A 22,002-nucleotide genomic window follows, 5' to 3' on the forward strand; every position below is an offset into this window, starting at 1 on the left:
GGTGCTGAACGGGGAGGGGGGCCCTGAGCTGGGGCAGCTCGCCCCATGTCTGTCCGTCACAGAAGTAACATGTTCGCCACAGAAGACCACCATGTGGTGGCTGCACTGGTGAGAGCAAGACCCAGATGTGAGTGCGGCCGCAGAGCAGGAGGCAGCGCCGGTACCCAGAGTGCAGCCCACAGAGGCTCTCCCTCCCTGGCTGGGCTGCCCCAAGTCCGGTGCTGCCGAGCTGGCCTGTCCTGCGGGTGCCGCGGGGAGGAATACGCTAGGCATGGTGGGGACACTCAACAACCACGTTCACTTGTCACTGAACTTCAAGACCCCAAAAGGCACGATTGTCCTATTCTACAGGCGAGGAAACCCACTCGGAAACGGACTTGCCCACGGTAAGCCAGCTCGTGCGGAGATCCCTCCCGGCAGGTAGGCCCTTGACAGGGACACCCAAAGGTGGTCCATTTGGTATCTGGGGCTCAGGCTGTCCCCTGAGGGCCACGTGCTGCACTTGGCCCCCCCAGTGACCTCTGTGCCCTGTTACCTTGGTCTCGGGGTAAAAGCCCGTCCTTAGCTACAGCTAGTAGGTCTAGGGCTACTTTAAAAACAGCCGCTGGGCCTTGGATATACTCCTCACTCGCACTGGAACAAGAGGATTTGTACTTAACTCAAAGTAAAATCAAAAACGGTTCTGTGACGTGTGCACTTGACCTTCTGTGGAACTAAGAGCACTGCACATTCGCAAGGTGGGGAGGCACAGGTGAAAACCACGAAGTGACAAGTTTTCCCACATTTGTCCCCCTGCTGACCGTGTCCTCGCTCAGGAAAGCTGGAAAGTGGGACAGAGCTCAGTCAGAAAACAATACAAGACTCGATGTTGAGATAAACCAAATTTGCCTTTTAATAGCTACCAGGATTTAGATACAACTGCCCAGAAGAAAACACGGTGAGGCTTCTCAACGACGTGCGAAAGAGGAGCGGTGCCCGGTTTTTAAGAAATCTGGTTTTAAAGTAGAATCGGTCTGGGGCGAGGGGACTGAATCCCAGAGCATCCGCGAAGCGGGACAAAGGATCCACACGGTCCCGTCCTGGCAGAAAGCACGGAGAAGCCTACGGAAGTACTCACGTGCGCAGGACCCAAGCCCACGGGGAGCCGCAGAGAAAACCGCGCGTCCAAAGCACCATCCAGAAGCCAGCCAGAGGCTCACAAGGCACCTCGCAGAGCACGCTTCTTTCACAGATTCTGCTCCTGAGGGGACATCCACTTCCGATCACCATGTTCAGTCCCCCTACCTGGGGCCTCCCGGGACCAGTACTGGCCCGTGTGTGGCCACGCCCTCCGAGTGTCCAGCTTTGTCCTGCCTCCCCGAGAGAGCACACGGCTGGGCCACATCCCAAGGGTTCCCCGGAGACTGCCTCCCGCCAGCAGACTCGAGCGCACATGAAGGAGGAGCAGGCAGAGCCCTGCCCTCATGCTCGGGGCTCAGTGTCCTGTGTCCTCCAGAAACCGGTCACTGGTTGTTATGAAACACTCCCATTAACCACAGTCGATGCAGACGACTTCTGCCCAGACGATTCCAACCGGATCAGTGTCTGAGCAGCGCACGTGAGCACAACCACCAGGGCCACAATGCTTGGGGACCGCCACCTCACCAGCACTCTCACAGGTACCGAACAGGATCGACAGGACCCGTGAGGGCACCCACCGCGGGGATGTCGTCGCGTGGACGCACGGCACGTGGGTAGGGTGGGCCTGAGTTCCTGGAGCACACGCAGAGCTCAGCGGCTCGTCTCCTGCCGAGCAGCTCGGAGGAGTTCAGGAATTCTTGGTCTAGTGTCACCTCTCCAGCTGCGCACGCAGCCAAAAATCCACCCCTGGACCACGCGGTCTGCCACCCAAGGGCTGGGACACAGGCTTCCTGTGACAAACAGCCTCCCTGTCCGTGGGCAGCTCACTTCCCGGGGCCTCTGCTTAGGTTTCAAAGAGGCTGCGGAACGCGGGCCCGACCTCCGCGATCATGTCGGTGGTGGTGGTGGAGCGGCCGTGCTTCTGGAAGGCCTGCCGGCTGCACTGCCTCGTGAGCGAGCACGCGCCCACGGCGGCCAGGAGGAGAGGGCTGGACCTGGAGAGGGACGGCCGTCAGCACACGCTGCACACTCCAGCTTCCCCCCACTTCCTGGGACCCCAAACAGCCCATTTCAAGTCTGCTGTGCCTGGGAGGCAGAAGGCAACCTCACGACCGGGAAGCAGACATCCCCGCGGCTGGAGAACAGGACAGCACGGCTGCCCCCTGAGGAAAACCTGACCCACACTGGTCGCGGTTCACTGTGATCCTCAGTGCCAGGAGGACTTGGAAGATCCGAGCATGTGGGTTCCAGCCACCGTCCCCAGATGCCCCGAGAGCTGTTTCCACGTGGACATGCCCAGGCAGGTGCTCCCCGCCTCCCGGTGTGCCGCCACCCCGTGGCCTCGCAAGGCTTCACCGCTGGCGAGGGGCGGAGGGGACACCCTGCCCCATGATGCGTGTGGAGGACAGGGCCTGTGGAGGACTGGGCCCTGCCTGCCCTCACAGCTCCGACCACAGATGCGGGCCAAGCCTGGATCCCCGAGTTCTGTCTCCTAGAGGAAACTCCCACCTTTCGGGACAGGGGTCAAAGCCAGCTCACCCCTGCCCCGCGGATTTCTCCTCCACTGCTTTGCTTTACAAAGGGTACACATCGCATCCCGGAACAGGGTCTCAAGCTGACACGGACTCCCTGAGCCACTGGCACTGAGGCACAGGGCAGGGCCCTGACCTCACACGGAGCAAGAGCAGCCCAGGTGCCCACCCTGGGACCAACCCTGCCCGGTATCACTTCCACGGGACACTGAGGTTTCACGCGGCTCTGCCTTAAACGTACGGGCCACTTACACAGCTTGTGCGGTAGAACTCTCGAGAGGACAAGCGAAGGAGTCACATACCCGTTCGTCTTCTCAGGTCCGGCACGCAGCGCCCAGTGCACCAGGACACCCAGGGCGCCCGACAGCAGGTCTCCCTGGCCACCGCACCTGCGGCCGCTGCCCTCCTGCACGCACTCGAGCACTGGGGGAGGGGGACGACACAGCCGTCAGGGGACGAGCTCTCCTGTGCCTGCGGCACCATCTCGACCCGCCGCAGCTCTTCCCTAATGTTCTCAACCTGGCAGCCTGGTGGACAGGAGAACAGACCCGGGCCGGCCCAGAAGCACGTGTGCAGTGTGGGCGGTGAGCAGACTCGGGCCTGCTGCAGAGGATGGGGGAGAAGCAGGCAGTACCCGGGGTGCTCAGCCCACTGGACCCCCTCGGGGACACGCGCCACCCTCAGAAGTGCACGGCACGCTAGCGCCCCACCCCGGCCGCTGATCCATTTATACAGTGTGACCAGCAGCCGCCTCAGAAGCCAGGTGGTCACATCCTCAGGAAGGGTCAGGGTCTAGGGCGCCTCCCAGAAACAAGAACCCCAGAGATTTCTGGCTCCCTCAGAAAACACTCCCTCGGCATGTCCTGCTTCCTCCCGCTCTCTGGTCAGTAGCCCTAAACTCCATGCTGTTCCAGCAACCGGCGCGCTCCCTGCCTCCCGGTCAGACCACGGGAGGGGAGGGCCTGAGTGCGGCGCGGGGCCTCCACCCTCACTGTCCTTGGCGGCGCATCTCAGACACCCCCCAGCTCCCCCTGCTGCTTGCACTGGCCAGCCGGCAGGCCCGAGGGAGAGAACGAGGGGCAGACCGCCACATCCGGCACCTGGGACCCCCGCCCCCCGGGCACCAGCTCGCGGTGCTCCCCCACTATCCAGCCCTCCTCAGGGCAGGAGGGAGGGCAGCTGAAACATCCAGGCGCCGCCTCTAACACCGCAGCGCAGCGGGCCGGGCCCCGGGGTGCCACCTGCTAGCAGGGCCGCAGCCCCACTGCTCAGCTTCCCACGGATCCCCCCAGAACCAGCCGCTGCTCCAGGCGTCAACAAGGATCAACAAGCGTGTCCCTGCCCTTTGCAAGACGGTGAAAAGTAAAACCAACCTCATGGGGAGCCCGTGTGTGGAACACGGGTGACCTCAGGGACGGCGTGTGCCGTGACTGGTTTTCCAGGGGCTGTCACGCAGCACTGCCGCACTGAGCGACATGCGTGAACACAGCTACCCACCCTGTTCGCCGTCGGAGATCACGTCCCGCTCCCCTTTCTGGACCACGGTCACATTCCCCAAGGCCCGGCTGAGTCTTCGCACAGCTTCACGATGATCGCTGCCGTCCCCAGGGTCTCTCAGCTCCAAGGTGGGACAGCACAGACCAGGCCGTGTCGGACACGTGGAAGGAGCCCACCGTCATGGGTAGGTCCTGCCCATCCACCCCGATCCCTAGGACCTCCCCACGCTCCACACGCACCCCCTCCTCCCGGAGCTCTGGCCCCACACGTGGAGGGGGACGACCCGTCCACTAAGGGGAAGGAGGCCCAGGATAACCGGCAGCACGTCCCGGGGAGACGCACAAACACCGCTCAGCGCCCTCCCCCTGCCGCGGCTGGAACCTCCCGGGTCTGCAGAGGGGACAACTGTGAATAACCAGGCACTAGCATCTGTGGGACGCTTACTTCGTGAGAACTCCGGGGTTCACATCTGTCATCTGGTTTCGTCCTCAAGCCTATGCAACGATGCTCTCAGCAGCCCCGTTTCACAGGCGAAGCAACACGGGACAGAGACCGAGTGCGCTGCCTAGAGCCCCACCCCGCCTCTCAGCCCGTCACAGACGTACTAGTGAGAAGACGCCCCATCATTCCGTGCACCACCAAGAGAGAAAGGCACTGTCACATGTGGGGACACGCCCTGACTCGCTGGCCATCTGCAAGTCTGTCCCGCAAAGGGCGGGGGGGCAGAAGCACCAAGCCGTCCCGCACCCGCCTCAGGACGGGCAGGGCCTGCGCCCCATCTTCTGGGTGGTGAGCACTCACCACGGCTTCAGAGAGTCTGCCGAATTCCACGTGGTTGGGAGTGAGAACCGCCTTCCGGTAGCCCTGGATGAGGGCCGGGTGCCGAGCGATCAGCCACAGCCCGTCCTGCAGGCAAGGACAGGGACGTAGGGCACAGCCTCGGGCCTGGCTGGGAGGAGGGGCAGGAGAGGAGAGTCACACTCACTGCATCGATGACAACGGGGATGTCCCTGGCCTTGGATGCTTCCAAGATGCCCTGCAAGGAAAGAATGAGACACTGAGCAACATCGACCAAGACGCCCGAGCAAGCAGTTCGCTGAGGAACTACAACATGAGGACACCCGCAAACACACAGAAAACGGAAGTGCAGACAGGACGCAGAAGACCCAGAGGAGCAGGGAGCAGCCCCCGTAAGGCAGGGGCTCTGGGAACTCTGGAAACAGGAGTGTGGGGAAGCCCAATCCGCAGCGCTGGGCCAGGAGAGCCCACGGAGGCAGACCCCAAGCTAGAGGCTCCGAGCTCCCGCCGACGCTCATCCCCAGGGCTCCCAGAAGAACGACCCAAAGCCTTGAGCATTCTTCCAAATCATGAGCTTCTGTGCATTTTTTCTGACACTCTGTGTTTTAAAATAAGTGACCATGATAATAAGAGTGAATCACCTCTCCGAAAAAGTTACACTAAAAATCTCAGAGATTAAGTAATAATAAAATAAAACCTCAGAGGTTTTTGACTGCATTATGTATCTATCTGCGATCACCATACACACGGTCGCTTACTATGAACCAGTATTTCACGACGAGATGACACATCGCAACAGCACGTAACCACCATCTCCCCTGAAACACACACTTGAGGATAGAAAACACGGAGAAGAACGAAGCAAGAGCCCCCCCTCCAGGATGCCTGGTGTCCTCACTGGAGGAGGAGACCAGCACACGGACACAGCAACAACCGGGTGAGGACACAGCGGCCAGGCAGCTGGACGTCTACCAGCCAAGGATAGAGCCCTCGGAAAAAGCCAAACCTGTTGACACTTTGCTCGGGGACGCCCTCCAGGACTGGGAGGACACCGAGGTCTGCTATTTAAGCCCCTGGCTGCGGTGTTCTGCTGTGGCCACCGTGTCTGGTGGAGCCTCCGTCACTTCCACTGCCAACAGCATGAACTCCCTAGCAAGCACCTTCTGACCCCCGAGGAGAACAGGAGAGGAACCAGCAAGTAAATACCGGGCGAGAGATGGCCGCTCTGACGGCCACAAGTCCTCGTCTCCAAGAAGTGCTGACTCTTTGTGAGACAGCTTTGACTCGGACTCCAAGGGAAAGGAGTCTGCAGATGGCGGCCGAGCGTCTGGGACATCACTAGGACGTCACCAGGACACAGCTCCGGGTCCTGGGGAAGCTGCTGGGACTGAAAGACACAGGATCAGAGACCAAAATACTCAGAGTTGTGTGAACTCGAGCGAAGTCTCTTCACTTCTCTGAAACTCTGCTTGCCTGTCTATAAAATGAGGATCATGGCCCAATTAATACTTTTTTTTTTTAAAGATTTTATTTGTCAGAGAGAAAGTGAGAGAGAGCGCGCACAAGCAGGCAGAGGGAGAAGCAGGCTCCCAGGACAGGTGACTTGAACCCAAAACCCCGGGATCATGAGCTGAGCTGAAGGCAGAGGCCTAATACACTCGCATCCCTCAGATAATCCTCTGCATTTGTATGAGGATGAGAAATACCAACTTGAGATCTAACCAGTTCCTGGCAAGGGAGCTGGCCGTGCGTCACCGGCAGCCGCACGGAGGCCACCGAGGGCCTGGCCACGGCTCCATCCACCACTTAGTGAGCAACCTCCCCTACGGGTGGACAGCAAAGGAGGGAAGGAGCCACACACCCACCCATCAGACGAGGCTGGGCGGTCCGACCAGGAGCTCTCCACGTGGGACATGGCCCCCGGGGCGCAGCAGGAGAGCAAGGGTGGCCCCCGGCAAGGGCCGCCCTTTAGCGTGAGACGGAGCTGCAGCAGCCCACACCACGGCCATGCAGCTCCTAGACATCTGTCTTCAAGGACAAACAGCCCAATGTGCGGGAGTGTCTGAGACATCACTAACAGATTAAGAAAGCTGCAAACCACCCACGTGAGCCAGTTAAATACAGTGTATCATGATGTAACTATTAAATGTAACGAGGAACACGTCCACAGTTCTATCAGGGAAAAGCCACCAGGACGTACCTTCAAGAGCGAGCCACCAAGGAGCACAAAAAGCGCAAGGGGAGCTCATCGAGCCCGCGTCCTGGGTCCGGAGACTCCAGCTCAAGCCAGCGCACACCGCGTGAGACTGGGCACCGCTCAGCGGCTGCCTGCGCCCCAGCCCGCTACAAGAGCACGTTCCCCGCCGCCTCTGCTGAGCCCCAAACGCCTGTGGAAACACACAGGACACGCAGCAGCGGAAATGCTCTTGAAATGAACAAGGCTGGCAGGATCCCACAGCCATCGCCATCAGGACTGCGTGTCACAGCACAAGCACAGCCATACAAATCCGTAAACTGACGACAGCCCCGAAGTACACCCTGCATTTCCGTCCACAGGACCTTCCACAGGGAGGCCCAGACGCGCAGAGTGGTGCGGGAATGGATTAGCCGCTCCTTTCACCACACATAAAAATTTACTCAAAATGGACCACAGACCTATGTGTAAAAGCTGAAACAATAAAGCTCTTAGAAGAAAATACAGGACTTAAGCAGAATTAAAAACTCGTGCTTTAAAAAAAAAAAAGCGCAGGGACGCCTGAGTGGCTCAGTTGGTTGGGCAGCTGCCTTCGGCTCGGGTCGTGATCCCGGCGGCCTGGGATCGAGTCCCACATCGGGCTCCTTGCTCCGTGGGGAGGCTGCTTCTCCCTCTGACTCTGCCTTCCACTCTGTCTGCCTGTGCTCGCTCTCGCTCTCTCTCTCTCTGACAAATAAATAAATAAAATCTTTAAAAAAAAAAAGGCGCGGCAAGCAGGAGTTCCTCCAAATGCGAAGCCGGGTTATCACAAAAGTCCGCACATGAAGCTTGAGAGGGCGCTGCTCACAACAGCCCAGAGCGGAGGCCACCCCATTTGGCCGGTACGCGACGGAGAAACAGAGTGCCTCGGTCCACACCAGGTACCCAACCGCAGGGAGAGAGCGGAGCACCGACCCGCACCGCGATGCTGCCGTGTGAACGCAGCTGGGCCGGAGCGCCGCGTACTCTAAGACCCCGCTGCCCCGGAGGATCTGGAATCGGTGGAGGAGAGGCTGCCAGGAGCTGGGGAGCTTGAGAGGAAAAGAGAGCAGTTGCTAATAGATGTGGGGTTTCTTTTGGGATGATGAGAATGTTCTAGAACTGGTCATGGGAGTGGCTGCGCAACTGCGAATGTACTTAGAAACCACAGAACTGGGCGCTTTAAATGCATCAACTTTACTAAACCTGAAGCTAAGAACTCGGCCACCTCAGGGGCCTAAGTTAATTTCTCCAAGACTCAATTTCTTCATCAGAAAAAGGAGGATAATGGGGCACCTGGGTGGCTCAGTCAGTTAAGCATCTGCCTTTGGCTCAGATCATGATCTTGGGGTCCTGGGATCGAGCCCCGCCTCTGACTCCCTGCTCCGCAAGGAGCCTGCTTCTCTCTCCCCCAGTCCCCCTGCTTATTCTGTCAAATAAATAAAATCTTTTTAAAAAGATGAGAATAAAGAGAGAAATCCACCTAATATGGCTGTTTTCAGGATCGCACCAGACAATGAATTTGTTCCAGGAACATCTAGGAAGTGTCTGCTACGGAGGAGGCGGGGAGCGGGAATCAGAGCCTCTGGGCTCCCTCCTCTGTGGAATGGGGGGACCGCCAGCCCCGACGGGCCTATGCGGGAACGGAGTGCAGCGATGGGAAGCGCGCGGCAGATGCACCCAGCGTGAGTGTACGAGTCACAGACTGTACCCGGCAGGACACGAGGAGGAAGCCCACAGTCAGGGAAATGCACGGCCCGTCTCGGGTCGCCTAGCCCACGCCGGGTATGGCCCTCGCACGTGTATTTGTACAAAGGAAGCAAAATACTGATAAGGAAAAACCTAAGCACATTTTCTGAGCACATCTGGTAAAATCTAAGCACATTTCCCCGCTCGTTTAAACTGCTGTTTCAAAAATAAGCTCTACGTGTCCCATCAGAGATCGTGACTTCTTCCTGCACGGGAAATCCTCCACTGAGGGACGAAGTGGCCAACCCCAGGGCACCCAGGGACGCATGCTGGGGCGCTGACACCCGGCAGCAACTCGGAGGGGACCGACGCGCCTGGGGGTCAGGTGGGCCAGCACAGGCTCGGGGCCTGCCGCTCACCAGGCAACACCAGGAGCCTCTCCATTTGCCGTTTTGTTCCAGAGACACCTGGACAAGTGGCTTCCTGAAGCCAATGGCGGTGAGACCGCGTGGAGGCCGCTCGAGCTGCCATGACACATGCCACAGGCTGGGTGGCTTAGAAACAACAGGAACGCACTGCTCACGGTTCTGGAAGCTTCAAGTCCAAGATTATGGGTGCCACGGAAGATTCCCTAGGGGTCACAGACCAGTCGCCAGGTCCTCACCTGGTGGGAGAGGGAGGGAGCCCTGGGGCCCCCGCTACAAGGGCCTGAGTCCCTCCAGGAGGCTGCCCCGCCCTCACGACCCAATCACCCCCTGCAGAAGCCTCACCTTGGGGGTCAGGCTCCCAACACACGAACGTGCGGGACACACGCACTCGGGCCGCAGTGTGGTCACCGACAGCCTCGTGAACGGCTCTGGCAGGCAGCAGCTGCCGGAACTTCGAGGCTGCTCAAGCGGACGTCAAGCCCGTCTACACCAACCGCACGCGATGTCTCCCAAGTATGTGAGCGAGAGCCACCGCCATGACTTGAGCAGCAAGTTCAATGAGCACGAGAGGAGGAGGACAAAGACGCCAGAGAGTGTCGTGAGCGCCACTCTGTCGTGACTAAGCAGGGCCAGAGGTTACTGGCCAAGTCACAAAAGGTGACAAAGCCCATCATTCCGAGGGTCATCCCCAGCCGGGCAGGAGCCGTCACCTGCCTCTCTTCCCGGAAACAGACCACCTCGGGGAGAGCGTCACAGTCCGCCACCTGTGCAGAGCGCCACCATCCCCGGGCGTGAGTGCGCAGCAGACCCGCAGCCTCCACACGGGCTGCCCCACTCAGGTGACCGCTCCCCTCACACAGACCGAAGGCTCTCGCGTTCCTCAGCTAGGATCAGCTCCTACTTTTCAGCAAGTGGTTGAGACCCATGATGCTGCCTGGCTTGTGCCGTGCGCCGTGCTGGCTCCGAACCAGGAGCGCTCAGAGGCCTGGTGTTGGTGGCGTGTCATCGAGAGCCACGCTCGACCGGATGGGACTGGCTCTCAGACTATTCGTCCCAAATGAACTGCTGGTACCCTCACAGCGCTGTTCCCTCAGCTCTCTGTGAAGGCTGAGCGGCTGTGCCTCCAGCCCCTGCGCACCAGGCAGTCCCGGGGACGCCCCCGGGGCAGTAGCACAAGCTAACGCCCTAAGGAGACTCATTCTGTCTGGCCTGGCTGGTTTTAGGCTCTTTCCTCTCTGCCTAGTGTGTCCTCTGCCCCAAACCATCTTAATTAGTCCCTCAAGAGGAACCAAACGCTAAACATCGCAAACTCCAAGAAAATGCTTCTTTTCAGACTTCACGAGCTGAGTCTACAAGGACAGACACGTTCAATAATTTTCTACACTTGGGGTGCCGGGGTGGCTCAGGCAGTTAAGCGTCTGCCTTCACCTCAGGTCATGATCCCAGGGTCCTGGGATCAAGCCCCACATTGGGCTCCCTGCTCAGCGGGAAGCCTGCTTCTCTCTCTCCCTTGGCCGGCTGCTGCCCCTGCTTGACCTCTCTCTCTCTCTGCCAAATAAATAAATGAAATCTTAAAAACAGTAATGATAATAATAATAATTATTATTATTATTTTCTACACTTACCTTAACATTTTCAAGAAGCGCATCATCCCGACCCAGGCCGGGCCCCACGACCAGGGCGTGCAGCCGCGGCAGCCACTCCTCCACGTCGCGAACGGCGCTGGGGCTGTCACTGCGGCGAGAGGAGGAGGCCGGAGCACTTTAGTACAACTCGCACTCACTGGCCTACCTTACTAGGGAGACTACACATTCTTCTGCTTTCCCTGGTTCCTTCTCCTGCTGCAGGACCCAGGCCAGGACCGCGGTCTGCATCCAGCCCCCACACGTCCCGGTCACCTCTGTAGATGAGCTCACCCTTTCATACCCAGACGCAGGAATGCAGCTTTCAGCATCTACAGGAAGCCACACCGAGACATTCTGGCTACTTTCAAAACTGCCTTTGCCTTCCAGACTGAACCGGTTTGTTTCCATCACATAGGCATACTTTATACACTCACAGGGGCACCGGGGGACCCTGTCACTTAGAACAGGAACCGACGGCTGTACGGGACCGTGTCGCTTCGCCACGCCACCTGCGCGCTCATCTCGCTCTTCTGACTGTTAGAACCCACCTTGTAAGGCTCTGCCCCCAGCAAGCCCACCACGGGATCCAAGCCCCCGCACTCAGTCTCCGCGTCGGACTGCAGAGACACGGGCCCTTCCAGAAGACTGCCAAAAGTTCTCCACAACACCCCTCCTCCCCGCTGCTGCCCCCGCTCGGCTCCCAGCTGTGGGGCGCCGGGCTGCCCCCGCTGACCGCACTGCTGCGCAGCCCCCACTCTCGTCCCGCACCTCACAGCCATGCCGCCTGGATGTGCTACAGGCAGCTGTAAACACACCCAAAGCCAGCTCCGCAGCCGCCCCCCCACACCCGCCCCCCCAGACCACTCCCCTTGTCGAGTCACAACTAGCTCGGACCAACCCAGAGTGGCCTCCATGACTCTGTCTTTTCCTTCTACCCGATACCCCACCTGTCAGCGGATCCTGGGGCTGCACTTCCCAACGGGACCCCTCTCCTGCCCCGTCACTTACCCTCACCAGGACGCCCCCAACTCCCTCCTCTGGCAACTGCTGTGTCCACCCTGGGCCCCAAAAGCGCATTCTCAACAGCATACAGGTAAGGCTTTTAAAATGCACACTGGGGGACACCTGGGTGGCTCAGTTGGTTAAGAGGCTGCCTTCAGCTCAGGTCATGATCCCAGCATCCTGGGATCGAGTCCCACATCGGGCTCCCTGCTCGGCAGGGAACCTGCTTCTCCCTCTGCCTCTGCCTGCCTCTTGGCCTACTTGTGATCTCTCTTTCTCTCCAACAAATAAATAAATAAAATCTTTAAAATGCACACTGGAGGGCGCCTGGGTGGCTCAGTGGGTTGAGCCGCTGCCTTCGGCTCGGGTCATGATCTCAGGGTCCTGGGATCGAGTCCCGCATCGGGCTCTCTGCTCAGCAGGGAGCCTGCTTCCCTCTCTCTCTTTCTGCCTGCCTCTCCATCTACTTGTGATTTCTCTCTGTCAAATAAATAAATAAATAAAATCTATTTTAAAAATTAATTAATTAATTAAAAAATAAAATGCACACTGGATCCTGTCACACACACCCCCCCAATGCAAGGCTCTAGCAGCCTTCTCCTCACTTATGTGAAAGCCAAAACCCAGAGGATGACCCCCATGACTGCACAGCTTGGCTTTGAACCTCTCCAGTCCCCCACCCGATCCTGAGCCCCTTGGCTTGACCTGAGACGCCAGTCCTGCCCCACGTCTGCAGCTCCCTACCTGAGTGACACACTCTGGGCCCCTGCCCACCATCACCCCCCTGAGAAACACACATGGGCCACGAGCATGCACATGTGACACATGGCCCACGTGCTGCCCGCACGGCCGGCCTTTCCTCTCCCCTGCCTGCCCGCCATGTGGTCCTCACCACCCTCTAACACCCTGTTCTCTTGCGCGTCCATCTCCGGAGCTGTGCGGCCCGATACGGCAGCCACCAGCCCCATGTGGCTGTTTTAACTCGGTTTATGAGAAAACAGCTTCTGTGTCCCGCCGGCCCCATGTCAGGTGCTCAGCAGCCACAGATCCGGACAGCACCAAGAACGTTTTCCCCACTGCAGAAAGCTCGAGAGCACAGGGCCGCCCTAGAAAGGGGGCTGCATGGGAGATGTTTTGTCTGCTTGGTTCAATGCTGTCCCCAGGGCAGCAGAAGTGTCTGCTGAATGTGGGAAGGCCCCACACCTGCCCGACAGGCCCCTCACGACTGTTGTGGGCAGCACGGCCGCAGGCAAGGTCCAGACCTCTCCTAGGAAGCTGCGGCCATTTCTGGTGCGCCCCGGGGGCCCAGACCTCATCCCACACTTACAAGCACGGCTGCTCCTCTCCTGGCCACAGATCGTGGGCTCCGTACTGCTTTCTCCTCTCCTCTGACGGCACCCACCTTCCACCCCCCCGTATGGCAGCCGCTCCACGGAGGCCCTTATCGCCACGAGAACGCCCCGTGGCCGAGGAGCACGGCTGCAAGTGAGCACCCCCGAGCGGCCACACTCACAGAACAGGGTGAACGATCAGCTCGGGGCTGTACGACTTGATCACCGGCGCGGCCTCCCGGGTGCAGAACACGTGGGACAGATCTGCGCCCTGAGGAATGAGGACAAGAGGCGGACTCAGAGCGGGGCGCACGCAACAGACGGGGAGGCGGCCTCACCACAGCTGCCCAGGGCCCTTACTCCATAGCCAGGCGGCTCAGACGAGGAAGGAAGCTAAAAAAAAAGGGCTGGAAAGCAAGCAGACTTTTGCTGCCACCCAACAGGCAGGTCACCCGAGACCAGCTCAGGCTGTGTCACCCAAGGGCCCCCAGGAGCATGTTTCATGGCAACTGTGCCAACTGGGCCACCAGGACTTGATCGAAGACCTGGGAAACCGCCAAGTCGCACAGATGCCGACTGCCTTCATGAGGACTGAAGCGGCGTTCTAGGATCAAGGTGGTCAAAGCCAATTCTAGTAAAACTTCGGTCAAACAAATTCCAGTTCTGGGGCATCTCAGTGAGTTAAGCGGCCGCATTCAGCTCGGGTCAGGATCCCAGGGTCCTGGGATGGAGACCCTTGTCAGACTCCCTGCTCAGTGGGAAGCCTGCCTCTCCCTCTGCCCCTCCCCTGCTCATACTCTTTCCCTAATAAATGAAATCTTAAAAAAAAAAAAAAAAAATTCCGGGGATGCCTGGGTGATTCAGATGGTTAAGCGTCTGCCTTTGGCTCAGGTCAGGATCCCAAGGTCCTGGGCACAGCCCTGCCCCAGCTCCCTGCTCAGCGGGGAGCCTGCTTCTCCCTCTTACCACCCCCCCACCCCCTTTCGTGGTCTCTCTCTCTCACACACTCGCCCTCTCAAATAAATGAAGTCTTTAAATACAGTAATAAGGAATCCAACGGCTGACTAGAGTGAGAAGCTGTAAGCAGACCTACCACCTTGAGAGCCGAGATGGCAGCGAAGTAGGGCGCTCCGGTGTACCTGAAAAGGCAGAGCGGACAGTCAGCATCCTCCGAGAAGGCCGCCAGCACAGCGGTTTAGTGCAAGGTTATAAAGACGGGGATCACGGAGCACAGGGCCCAGCACCTCGTAGCACGGGAGCCCCGCGAGGCCTGAGATCCCGACCTGTGCGGAGATCAGGAGACTGCCGCTCAACCGACGAAGGCACCAGGTGGCTGTCACGTCAGACCTCGGTGCCGCGTCAGGACGCCGGCGCTCCGGCACTGTGCTCAGCCTGGAGGCTTGAGGAGGCCGAGAGAGCTCACCGACGGCGCCGAGAACAGCAGCACCCGGCCAGGCCCCGGACTAGACCTCTCCCTCCGGCTTCCATCCCACCATTCCCGAATGCTCTTATTTTTAACACGGCCTCAGGCAAGGAAGAGGGGGCGATCAGCACGTGCGGCAACATTTAAGATGTCTGCGCGGCTCCAGTATCAATCCTGGGAATCGATCCCCAGGAGTTAACCAGATGAACACACAGTTGGAAAACGTACAGATGTCTACAGCCATGCTGCTCATTTGGGGAAAAGAACAGAGGTGACCCGATTGCCTATCAACAGGGACAGTAAATAACTTGCGGCCCATCTTTACAAGGAACACTGCTCACCAAGAATCGGTCTCTAGGAAGCAACAGGGAATGACTGATGCCAGGACACCCCGTGAAATGAAAAGGTCACACCACCAAACAGCAAGCAGAGAGAATGCAGAGCCCTGACGCCTGCTTTCTGTTTCGGAAAACAAGTATCTGATGTAAGCTGTGAGTGCGAAAGCGTCCACTTCGAGCACCGCTGCCTCAAACGCTCCACCAGCCCAGGACTAGGCAGAGAGCCAGGCCACCCCCGCCCACCAAGGCTAGTTTGTTTCAAAGATCTTGGCTGATTTCATAACTGACCACTTGGACCACTCGTATTCTCTTTTGGTGATTTTAATCCCCACGTTCATGCTATATATTCCCCACTAAAGAGTGAACCTTGACACCCCGCACCTCACCCGCCCACCTGCTCTGTCCACCCACAGCCTCGCTGTGTGGGGCCAGGGCTGTGTCACTTTCAGATCTTGTAGGTAACACATCTTTATTTTTCCAGAGTTTCCTGATAGCTGTTACTTCAGGGCATCCTGTCTGTGATCACAGCAAGAACCACGGGGGCAGCTCCAACTCCAGCACCGGACACTGACAGGCTAAGACCCGCAAAGAAGTGACAACACGGTCCCAGTTTTGTAAAATATAGTTACATACACAGAAGAGTCTGGAAGGCTAATAATGTGCCCATGCTGTATTACTACACGGGTACTATCAAGTCTTCACTTCCCACATTTCTGCGGTGTTTGAATTTTTACAAGCAGATTAAACCTTTATAACCGGAGTAAAAATGATCCTACTTTAAAGGTTAGTTCCTAAAGCTAATGGACATTTCTTAAGTTACATAATTACCCCTAGCATGCTACCCTACAGACTTATCTGAAAAAGAAAACCTCACAGCCAGTTCTTCCCATGTAAACATCCCAAAATACAAGGCAGGAGAGGGAGGGGATGTGAGAAATAAGACCCCTGCCCCCTCAACTCTCTCAAGGGCCCACAGGCCCGGTGGAGGCCGCATTTTGGCCTCCATCCCAGAAGCTGGAGGAGGCGGCCTTTAACTGGGGACCTAAAGGAAGAAAAGCATCTTAGAGCTAATGATCCAAGAGTCCAAAATGCAGCAGGAGAAAGAAACAGAGGAGAAACGAGAGCCAATAATAGAGGAGCATTTCCCTCATCCAAAGGGACCACGTCTACAGACGTTAGGGCTCGCCAAGTCTCAAATCAGATTAGTGAAAGAAGACATACCGGGACACATTCGGAGGAAACTGAAGACTTCGAAAGAAAATCTCACAAACATCCAAGCAAGAACAAGATACGAATTAAGACAATCTTCTTTTTTGTGGTGCAAAGTACAGGCTAGAGTACAATGTGATCACACGCACAGTTTACCAAAGATCACGCTGAGACTCCCCAGCTCAAGCAAGGCACAACACAGCCCACCCACCACAGCACGGCACAGCCGGTGTGCAAGTACTCCACAGGGTCCCCTGTCAAAGAAAACGCCAGAAGAGGCCAAGGACTCCCACCCCGAGAGCAGACCACTGGGCCAGGCAGGAAACCGGCAGCAGCGCACCAAGTTCCGTGCAGTACTAGGGGGTGCGCTAGGAATCCCCTAGGAGCTCTTTGTCAGCGCTAACTCTCTCCCGAGTGGCATGTATGATTCATCATGGTAGTTAGAAAAGACAACCCCTAGCTCAATGTGAAACCGTAAGAGGATTTCCAAATTAATAAAAGGAAACACCTAGCAAAAATAAGGAAAAAATGGACACATAATGTAAAATGAAGAGAAAACGTAACAAGCCTTAGAAAGTGCCTCAGGTAGACTAAAGTGAACAAGCAGACCGCTTTGTCAGAGCAGGTACGGTCGGTCACACGGGGTCAGGAAACAAATCAAGCTACATATTATTTATAAAACACCTAACTACGTGATAAACCGCTGAAAATACACAGCCAGGCAGACAGCACATCGATACGAACAGAGAGTAAGCAGGGGCAGAAATGGTAACCAAGGTCAGATTTAAGTCAAAGGCAAAGGTATCATTTATAAACAAGGACAGGTTATAAAATTTTACATGCAAACAACACAGCAGCAAAATCCACAGAACTAGAAAGCAAGCCTTGAAAGCAGGCTAGGATCTGTCAAATTTCCTTAGTGACTTCCAAGAACATCTTCAAAATGACACAGTAAACCAAACACGTACTAATCTTCTCCAGATTACAAAGAAGCACGTGTTTGTGGTACGCAGCCTGGTCAATACGGGAACGTGTAAGACAAGAAAGCCCGGCCCCAGCCCCACCATGGGCGCAGCTCCACAGCGATGTGCCAGCGACAGCGCATGCAGGGCCCTCACTGTTCTCTCCTACACGGGCACAAAGTTCATCCCCGGAAAAAACCGGGGGTCAGAACACCAGACGACACTGACAAATGACTGCTGGGGTCCAGCCAGACGGACAGACGGACAACCGACTGACACGCGGGCAGAAAGCCAGACAACAGAGACTGCGTAACCGCGACCATCTTCCGAGTCACTTACTCTTGGCAGCCCCCGACGACACCTATTCTTCCATCGTGGCCTTTGTGCTTCTGGGAAGTCAGAGGAGGTATAATGTGTCTCACCAACTGCATCGTATTCTCCATATCCTTTATCGAATGTGCTTTATGCAGTGAAAATGCTCTTTGTGAAACTGAAAAACATGAAAACGGAATCATTCAGAAAAATATCAGCATGCATAGCAAAGAGACTGAAATAAGACTGCCTACAAACCAAAACACCCCAAAGTCGACTGAACACGAATGCTATAGATTTTTATCCAACAGTTTCATTATTTTTAGATTTTTTTTCTTTATTTGACAGAGATCACAAATAAGCAGAAGCAGCAGAGGGGGTGTGCGAAGCAGACTCCCTGCCGAGCAGAGAGACCGATGCGGGACTCGATCCCAGGACCCTGAGATCATGACCTGAGCCGAAGGCAGAGGCTTGACCCACTGAGCCACCCAGGCGCCCCCACTGTTTTATTTCTGTAAGCAAATGACCCTTAGAAATTACAACACAGCACTAACACTAGCTGGACGTACCAACTTTTGTTTTTGAAACGTACCGGGCATTTCTGAAGTCCAGTTAACCTTTTAGAAAGCGTTTTAACGCAGTGCGACCTAAGAAACTACGCACATCCCACACGTCAATCTTCCACTAAGTTTACCCAGTCTCTTCTCTCAAGCTGGAAAAGCGAACCTCCCATTCGCCCCCTTCCGCTACCACAGTCCTACTCCCAACCATCCAGTCACGTCTCGGACACGCCATTAGATACTCATTCAACAACCCAGAAATGGTGTTCTAAATAGAGAACACAGCTTACACTGGGTTCAGAGTAGCATCTTAAAACAGTAAGACGATTTCAAATTGTTTACAAACAGCTAGATCTTAATTGCCTTTCTAGAAAAACTTCCCGCATATTTGCCTTGGTACTTAACCCAGCTCAGCTGTGAGAGAAATGCCACATTCTGTAGCATGTTGTGTACTCGAGGTCTGAAATAAGAAAGCACGTGTTTTCCCTAGAATTAAAGGGTCTGTGCAGAGCTACACAACACTCACGAAAGGAAGCCAACAGTCACTCCTTCCAGTTATCCCAGCAGCACAGAAAACCCAGCGGTGTTACAGCTCCCGGGAAGGCCACGAGCTGCCCGGCCCCACAGCCCCATAAGACACACCGCTTTATGTTTACTAACACTCTTACAGTTTCACTTTTTATTCAATAATCTTATTCAAGTAATTTTCTTTAATGAGTAGCTGTAATGGCCTCCTCAGCAGATGTGCCAGCTGCTGAGACCCCCACATGTGAGAAGTTAATTACTAGGAGTCCACCCCAACACTTTCCACCTCCCAAACTGATACAAGACTAAAACTCATAACCGAATACCTACTGGGAGGCACCTGGGTGGCCCAGTGGGTCAAGCCTCTGCCTTTGGCTCAGATCATGATCTCAGGGTCCTGGGACCGAGTCCTGCATCAGGCTCTCTGCTCAGCGGGAAGCCTGCTTCCTCCTCTCTCTCTGCCTGTCTCTCCGTCTACTTGTGAGCTCTCTCTGTCAAATAAATAAATAAAATCTTTAAAAAACAAAAAAACAGAATCCCTGTAAACCTTTGGCCAAGAAAAGGCACAACTGGGCGTGCTCAGCAGTGGCAACAGCCGGCTGATCCCTCTGCTTCCAATGTCTGCTGGCACGTCCACAAGCCTGCCCAGAGGCAGCGAGCTACCAGAGCAGCGCAGCTCTCTCCTCCTCCCCCTAGTTCACTCCACCTCCTGGGTGCCTGCCCACACCCCCATTCCCAGAGCGCTCACACCATGCACGCCCTGGGAGCCGCAGGAAGGGAACCAGAGCTGTGCCGTCAGAGCCGGTGAGCCAATACTGACTGCTGAAGACCACCCCTGCGGCCCTGCAAACACATGTGCTCCCAGCTTGAACCCGTCCTGTGTAACAACACAACCGGTCAGTAGGAGAATGTCAGGATGGCCGCTCCTTCAAATTCCCATCACGACATACAGTTGCTTTTTAAAGTACAGAAACTGGGATGCCTGGGGGCTCAGTTGTTGGGCGTCTGCCTTTGGCACAGGTCATGATCTCAGGGTCCTGGGATCGAGCCCCGAATCAGGCTCTCTGCTCAGTCGGGGGCCTGCTCCTCCCTCTCCCACGCCCTCTACTTGTGTTCCCTCTCTCACTGTGTCTCTGCCTGCCAAATAAATATATAATATCTTTAAAAATAAAGTAAAGTCTAGAAACTGTAAAAGTGGAATCCAAACAAACCATCAGGCAAGGGGCGTTCTGGGTTCCTCACAATGCTGTGGGTCTATCAGTTCCAGTACTTCTACTCCCCACTTTGTCACACAGAGTATCCCTACGACTGCTACCCTTTGCCGACGAGGAATGTGACATGGCTCCCACCTCTGGCTTTAGGACAAGTGTTTCTCACCCTTGATCACCTCGGAGTCTGGCACACAGCAGGACACTCCATACATGTGGGGTGAATTAAAAGCATCTGGGAGGGGGGCATCTGGGTGGCTCAGTGGGTTAAGCCGCTGCCTTCAGCTCAGGTCATGATCTCAGGGTCCTGGGATGGAGCCCCGCAGGCTTTCTGCTCAGCGGGGAGCCTGCTTCCCTCTCTCTCTCCACCTGCCTCTCTGCCTGCTTGTGATCTCTGTCAGATAAATAAGAAAAATCTTAAAAAGAAGAAAAAAAAAAAAGCATCCTGGTTTAGTGCCCCGTGTATCCTGTTACAGATAAGGAAACCCGAGCCCACAGAGACAGGCCTGAAGGCGCCTGGCGGAGTAATGGATAAGCCCGACCATTAGACACCATTTGACCACAATGCCATTTCACAGCAAATCATGCTTCTTTAACCAAACAGTCACCACATCAACCAAAAGACAAGACGACAAGGACCAAATCCTCCAGAGTAAAATCCCTTCCGAAGCACAGCGGGGTCGGTGTCTAACCAGAAGCGGGGGTGCGAGTAACCCCGCACGGCTCGCCAGCCTGCCCCGCGCACCCGGGGAGAGTGCGGCCGCTAGCACGGGCCGGAGAAGGTCGACTGCCTTCCCTGCACCGCAGTCGCTCCCTCCCAGCCGGGTCCTGGCACGCACGCGGGACCTGTCCACAGAAACGTCCCTGTCTCCGGGGTGAAACGCCTTCACCGCAGGCATCTGCAATTCATCCCGTTCAGTAACCTGGTCGTGTTCGGGGATTCGGAGTCTGGAAGAACAGGTCAAACCCGACTGACTCGGGTTTGTTTCACGGAAGTGGCGCAGGCAGCTCGGAGGGCTGAGCGGGTTTCTGCAGCCTGCGCGGTCCTGACCGGCCACCCCGAGGGATGACCGCGCTCTCACCGACGGGGAGCCAGCCCGTCTGCCGGGCCGACGGCAGCCCCTGAGCGTCCAGATGCCCTCAAGCTAGGACGGGCAGGCAGGGCGCCAGAACGCGCCTGTCTTGGTGAAAGTTCAGCCGACCAGCCTCACAGTAACACCGGAACGAAGGCCACGACCCGCTGACCACAGGGGAGAATTCAAGACGAAGGGCCCGGCAAGGGCTCGGAACAACGGGCCCGGAGGCCCCTCTGCGCCGCGAGGGAGCGGCAGGAGCTGCGGGACGTCGAAGCCCCGCACGGGCCCGCACGGGAGCGAGAGTGCGCCGCGTGTCACCAGAGCGGAGACAGAGGGGCGCGCGGGGCCCCCGCGCAGCGCACGGAAAGGCCGACGCCCAGCGGTCCCCGCCGCGCACCCACGCCACCGCCTGCGGGAACGCCCCCGTCCCGGCTCGGCTCCGGCCGGGCCACGCGGCCGCGCGCCGCTTCTCGGCCCAGCCGCGCACGGAGGGGCGAGCGCTGGCCCGGGACCCCTTCCCGGCCGCGCCTCCGCCGCCCGGCGCGCGCCGCTGGACGTCCCGCGCGCACCCCGGCAGCCGCGCGACGGCCCCTCACGAGGGCCGCGGGCGCTCCCGACGCGCCTCCACGCCCTCCCCACAGCCCGTCCGGTTTCCCAGCCAAGGCCGCGGCGGGGTCCTCGGGGCCGCCGGGGGCGCCCAGCCGTGCCCCTGCCCCGCGGCGCCGGCAGGCCCTGCCCCCCGCGCGGGCGGCTGCGTTGCGGGCCGCCCGCCAAACCCGCCTCGGTCCCCGGCACGACACCCCGCGGCCCCGGGCCCCGCGCGCGCCCGGCCCTCCACGGCGCCCGCGTCCCGCCGAGCGCCCGCGGTCGGGTACCTGCGTCCGGCGACAGCTCGTAGAGCACGAGCGCGGCCGAGAGCAGCGCGACAGCGGCCGCGCCGGCGAGCAGAGCCCCGGCGCCCGCGGGAAGCGCCATGCCCGCGAGGCCGCTATCGATCTTACCTCGGCGGCAGGCCCCGGCAGCCGCCCAGACGCGACCCACAGCCATCCCCGGACTTCCGGGCTCCCGGCGGCCCCCGCGCCGCCGCCGGAACCAGAGCTCGCGGCGACTTCCGGCTCCCGACGGCCCCCGCGCCGTCGCCGGAAGTCGACCCTCT

The 22,002-nt window shown here is 57.7% G+C and overlaps 1 protein-coding gene across 7 annotated transcripts; it reads right to left on the reverse strand.

The window, feature by feature from the left end:
* Positions 1-868: 868 nt before the first annotated feature.
* Positions 869-21,966, reverse strand: NAXD (NAD(P)HX dehydratase). Of its 7 annotated transcripts, none has more exons than XM_032314407.1 (10): positions 21,848-21,966; positions 17,505-17,655; positions 14,327-14,372; positions 13,416-13,504; positions 10,901-11,009; positions 5,134-5,184; positions 4,950-5,054; positions 4,149-4,269; positions 2,954-3,074; positions 869-2,114 (listed from the first exon to the last, which is right to left on the reverse strand). In XM_032314407.1, the coding sequence occupies exons 1-10, from the start codon at positions 21,891-21,893 to the stop codon at positions 1,964-1,966; spliced, it is 990 nt and encodes a 329-aa protein (XP_032170298.1). In that variant the 5' UTR covers positions 21,894-21,966; the 3' UTR covers positions 869-1,963. The 7 variants fall into 7 exon arrangements, with proteins under 7 accessions (XP_032170298.1, XP_032170297.1, XP_032170302.1 ...); XM_032314406.1 differs by having other exon boundaries at positions 21,722-21,931; XM_032314411.1 differs by lacking the exon at positions 21,848-21,966 and adding an exon at positions 19,513-19,573.
* Positions 21,967-22,002: the final 36 nt, after the last annotated feature.

This window comes from Mustela erminea, chromosome 15, assembly GCF_009829155.1.
Source record: "Mustela erminea isolate mMusErm1 chromosome 15, mMusErm1.Pri, whole genome shotgun sequence".
NCBI lineage: Eukaryota > Metazoa > Chordata > Mammalia > Carnivora > Mustelidae > Mustela > Mustela erminea.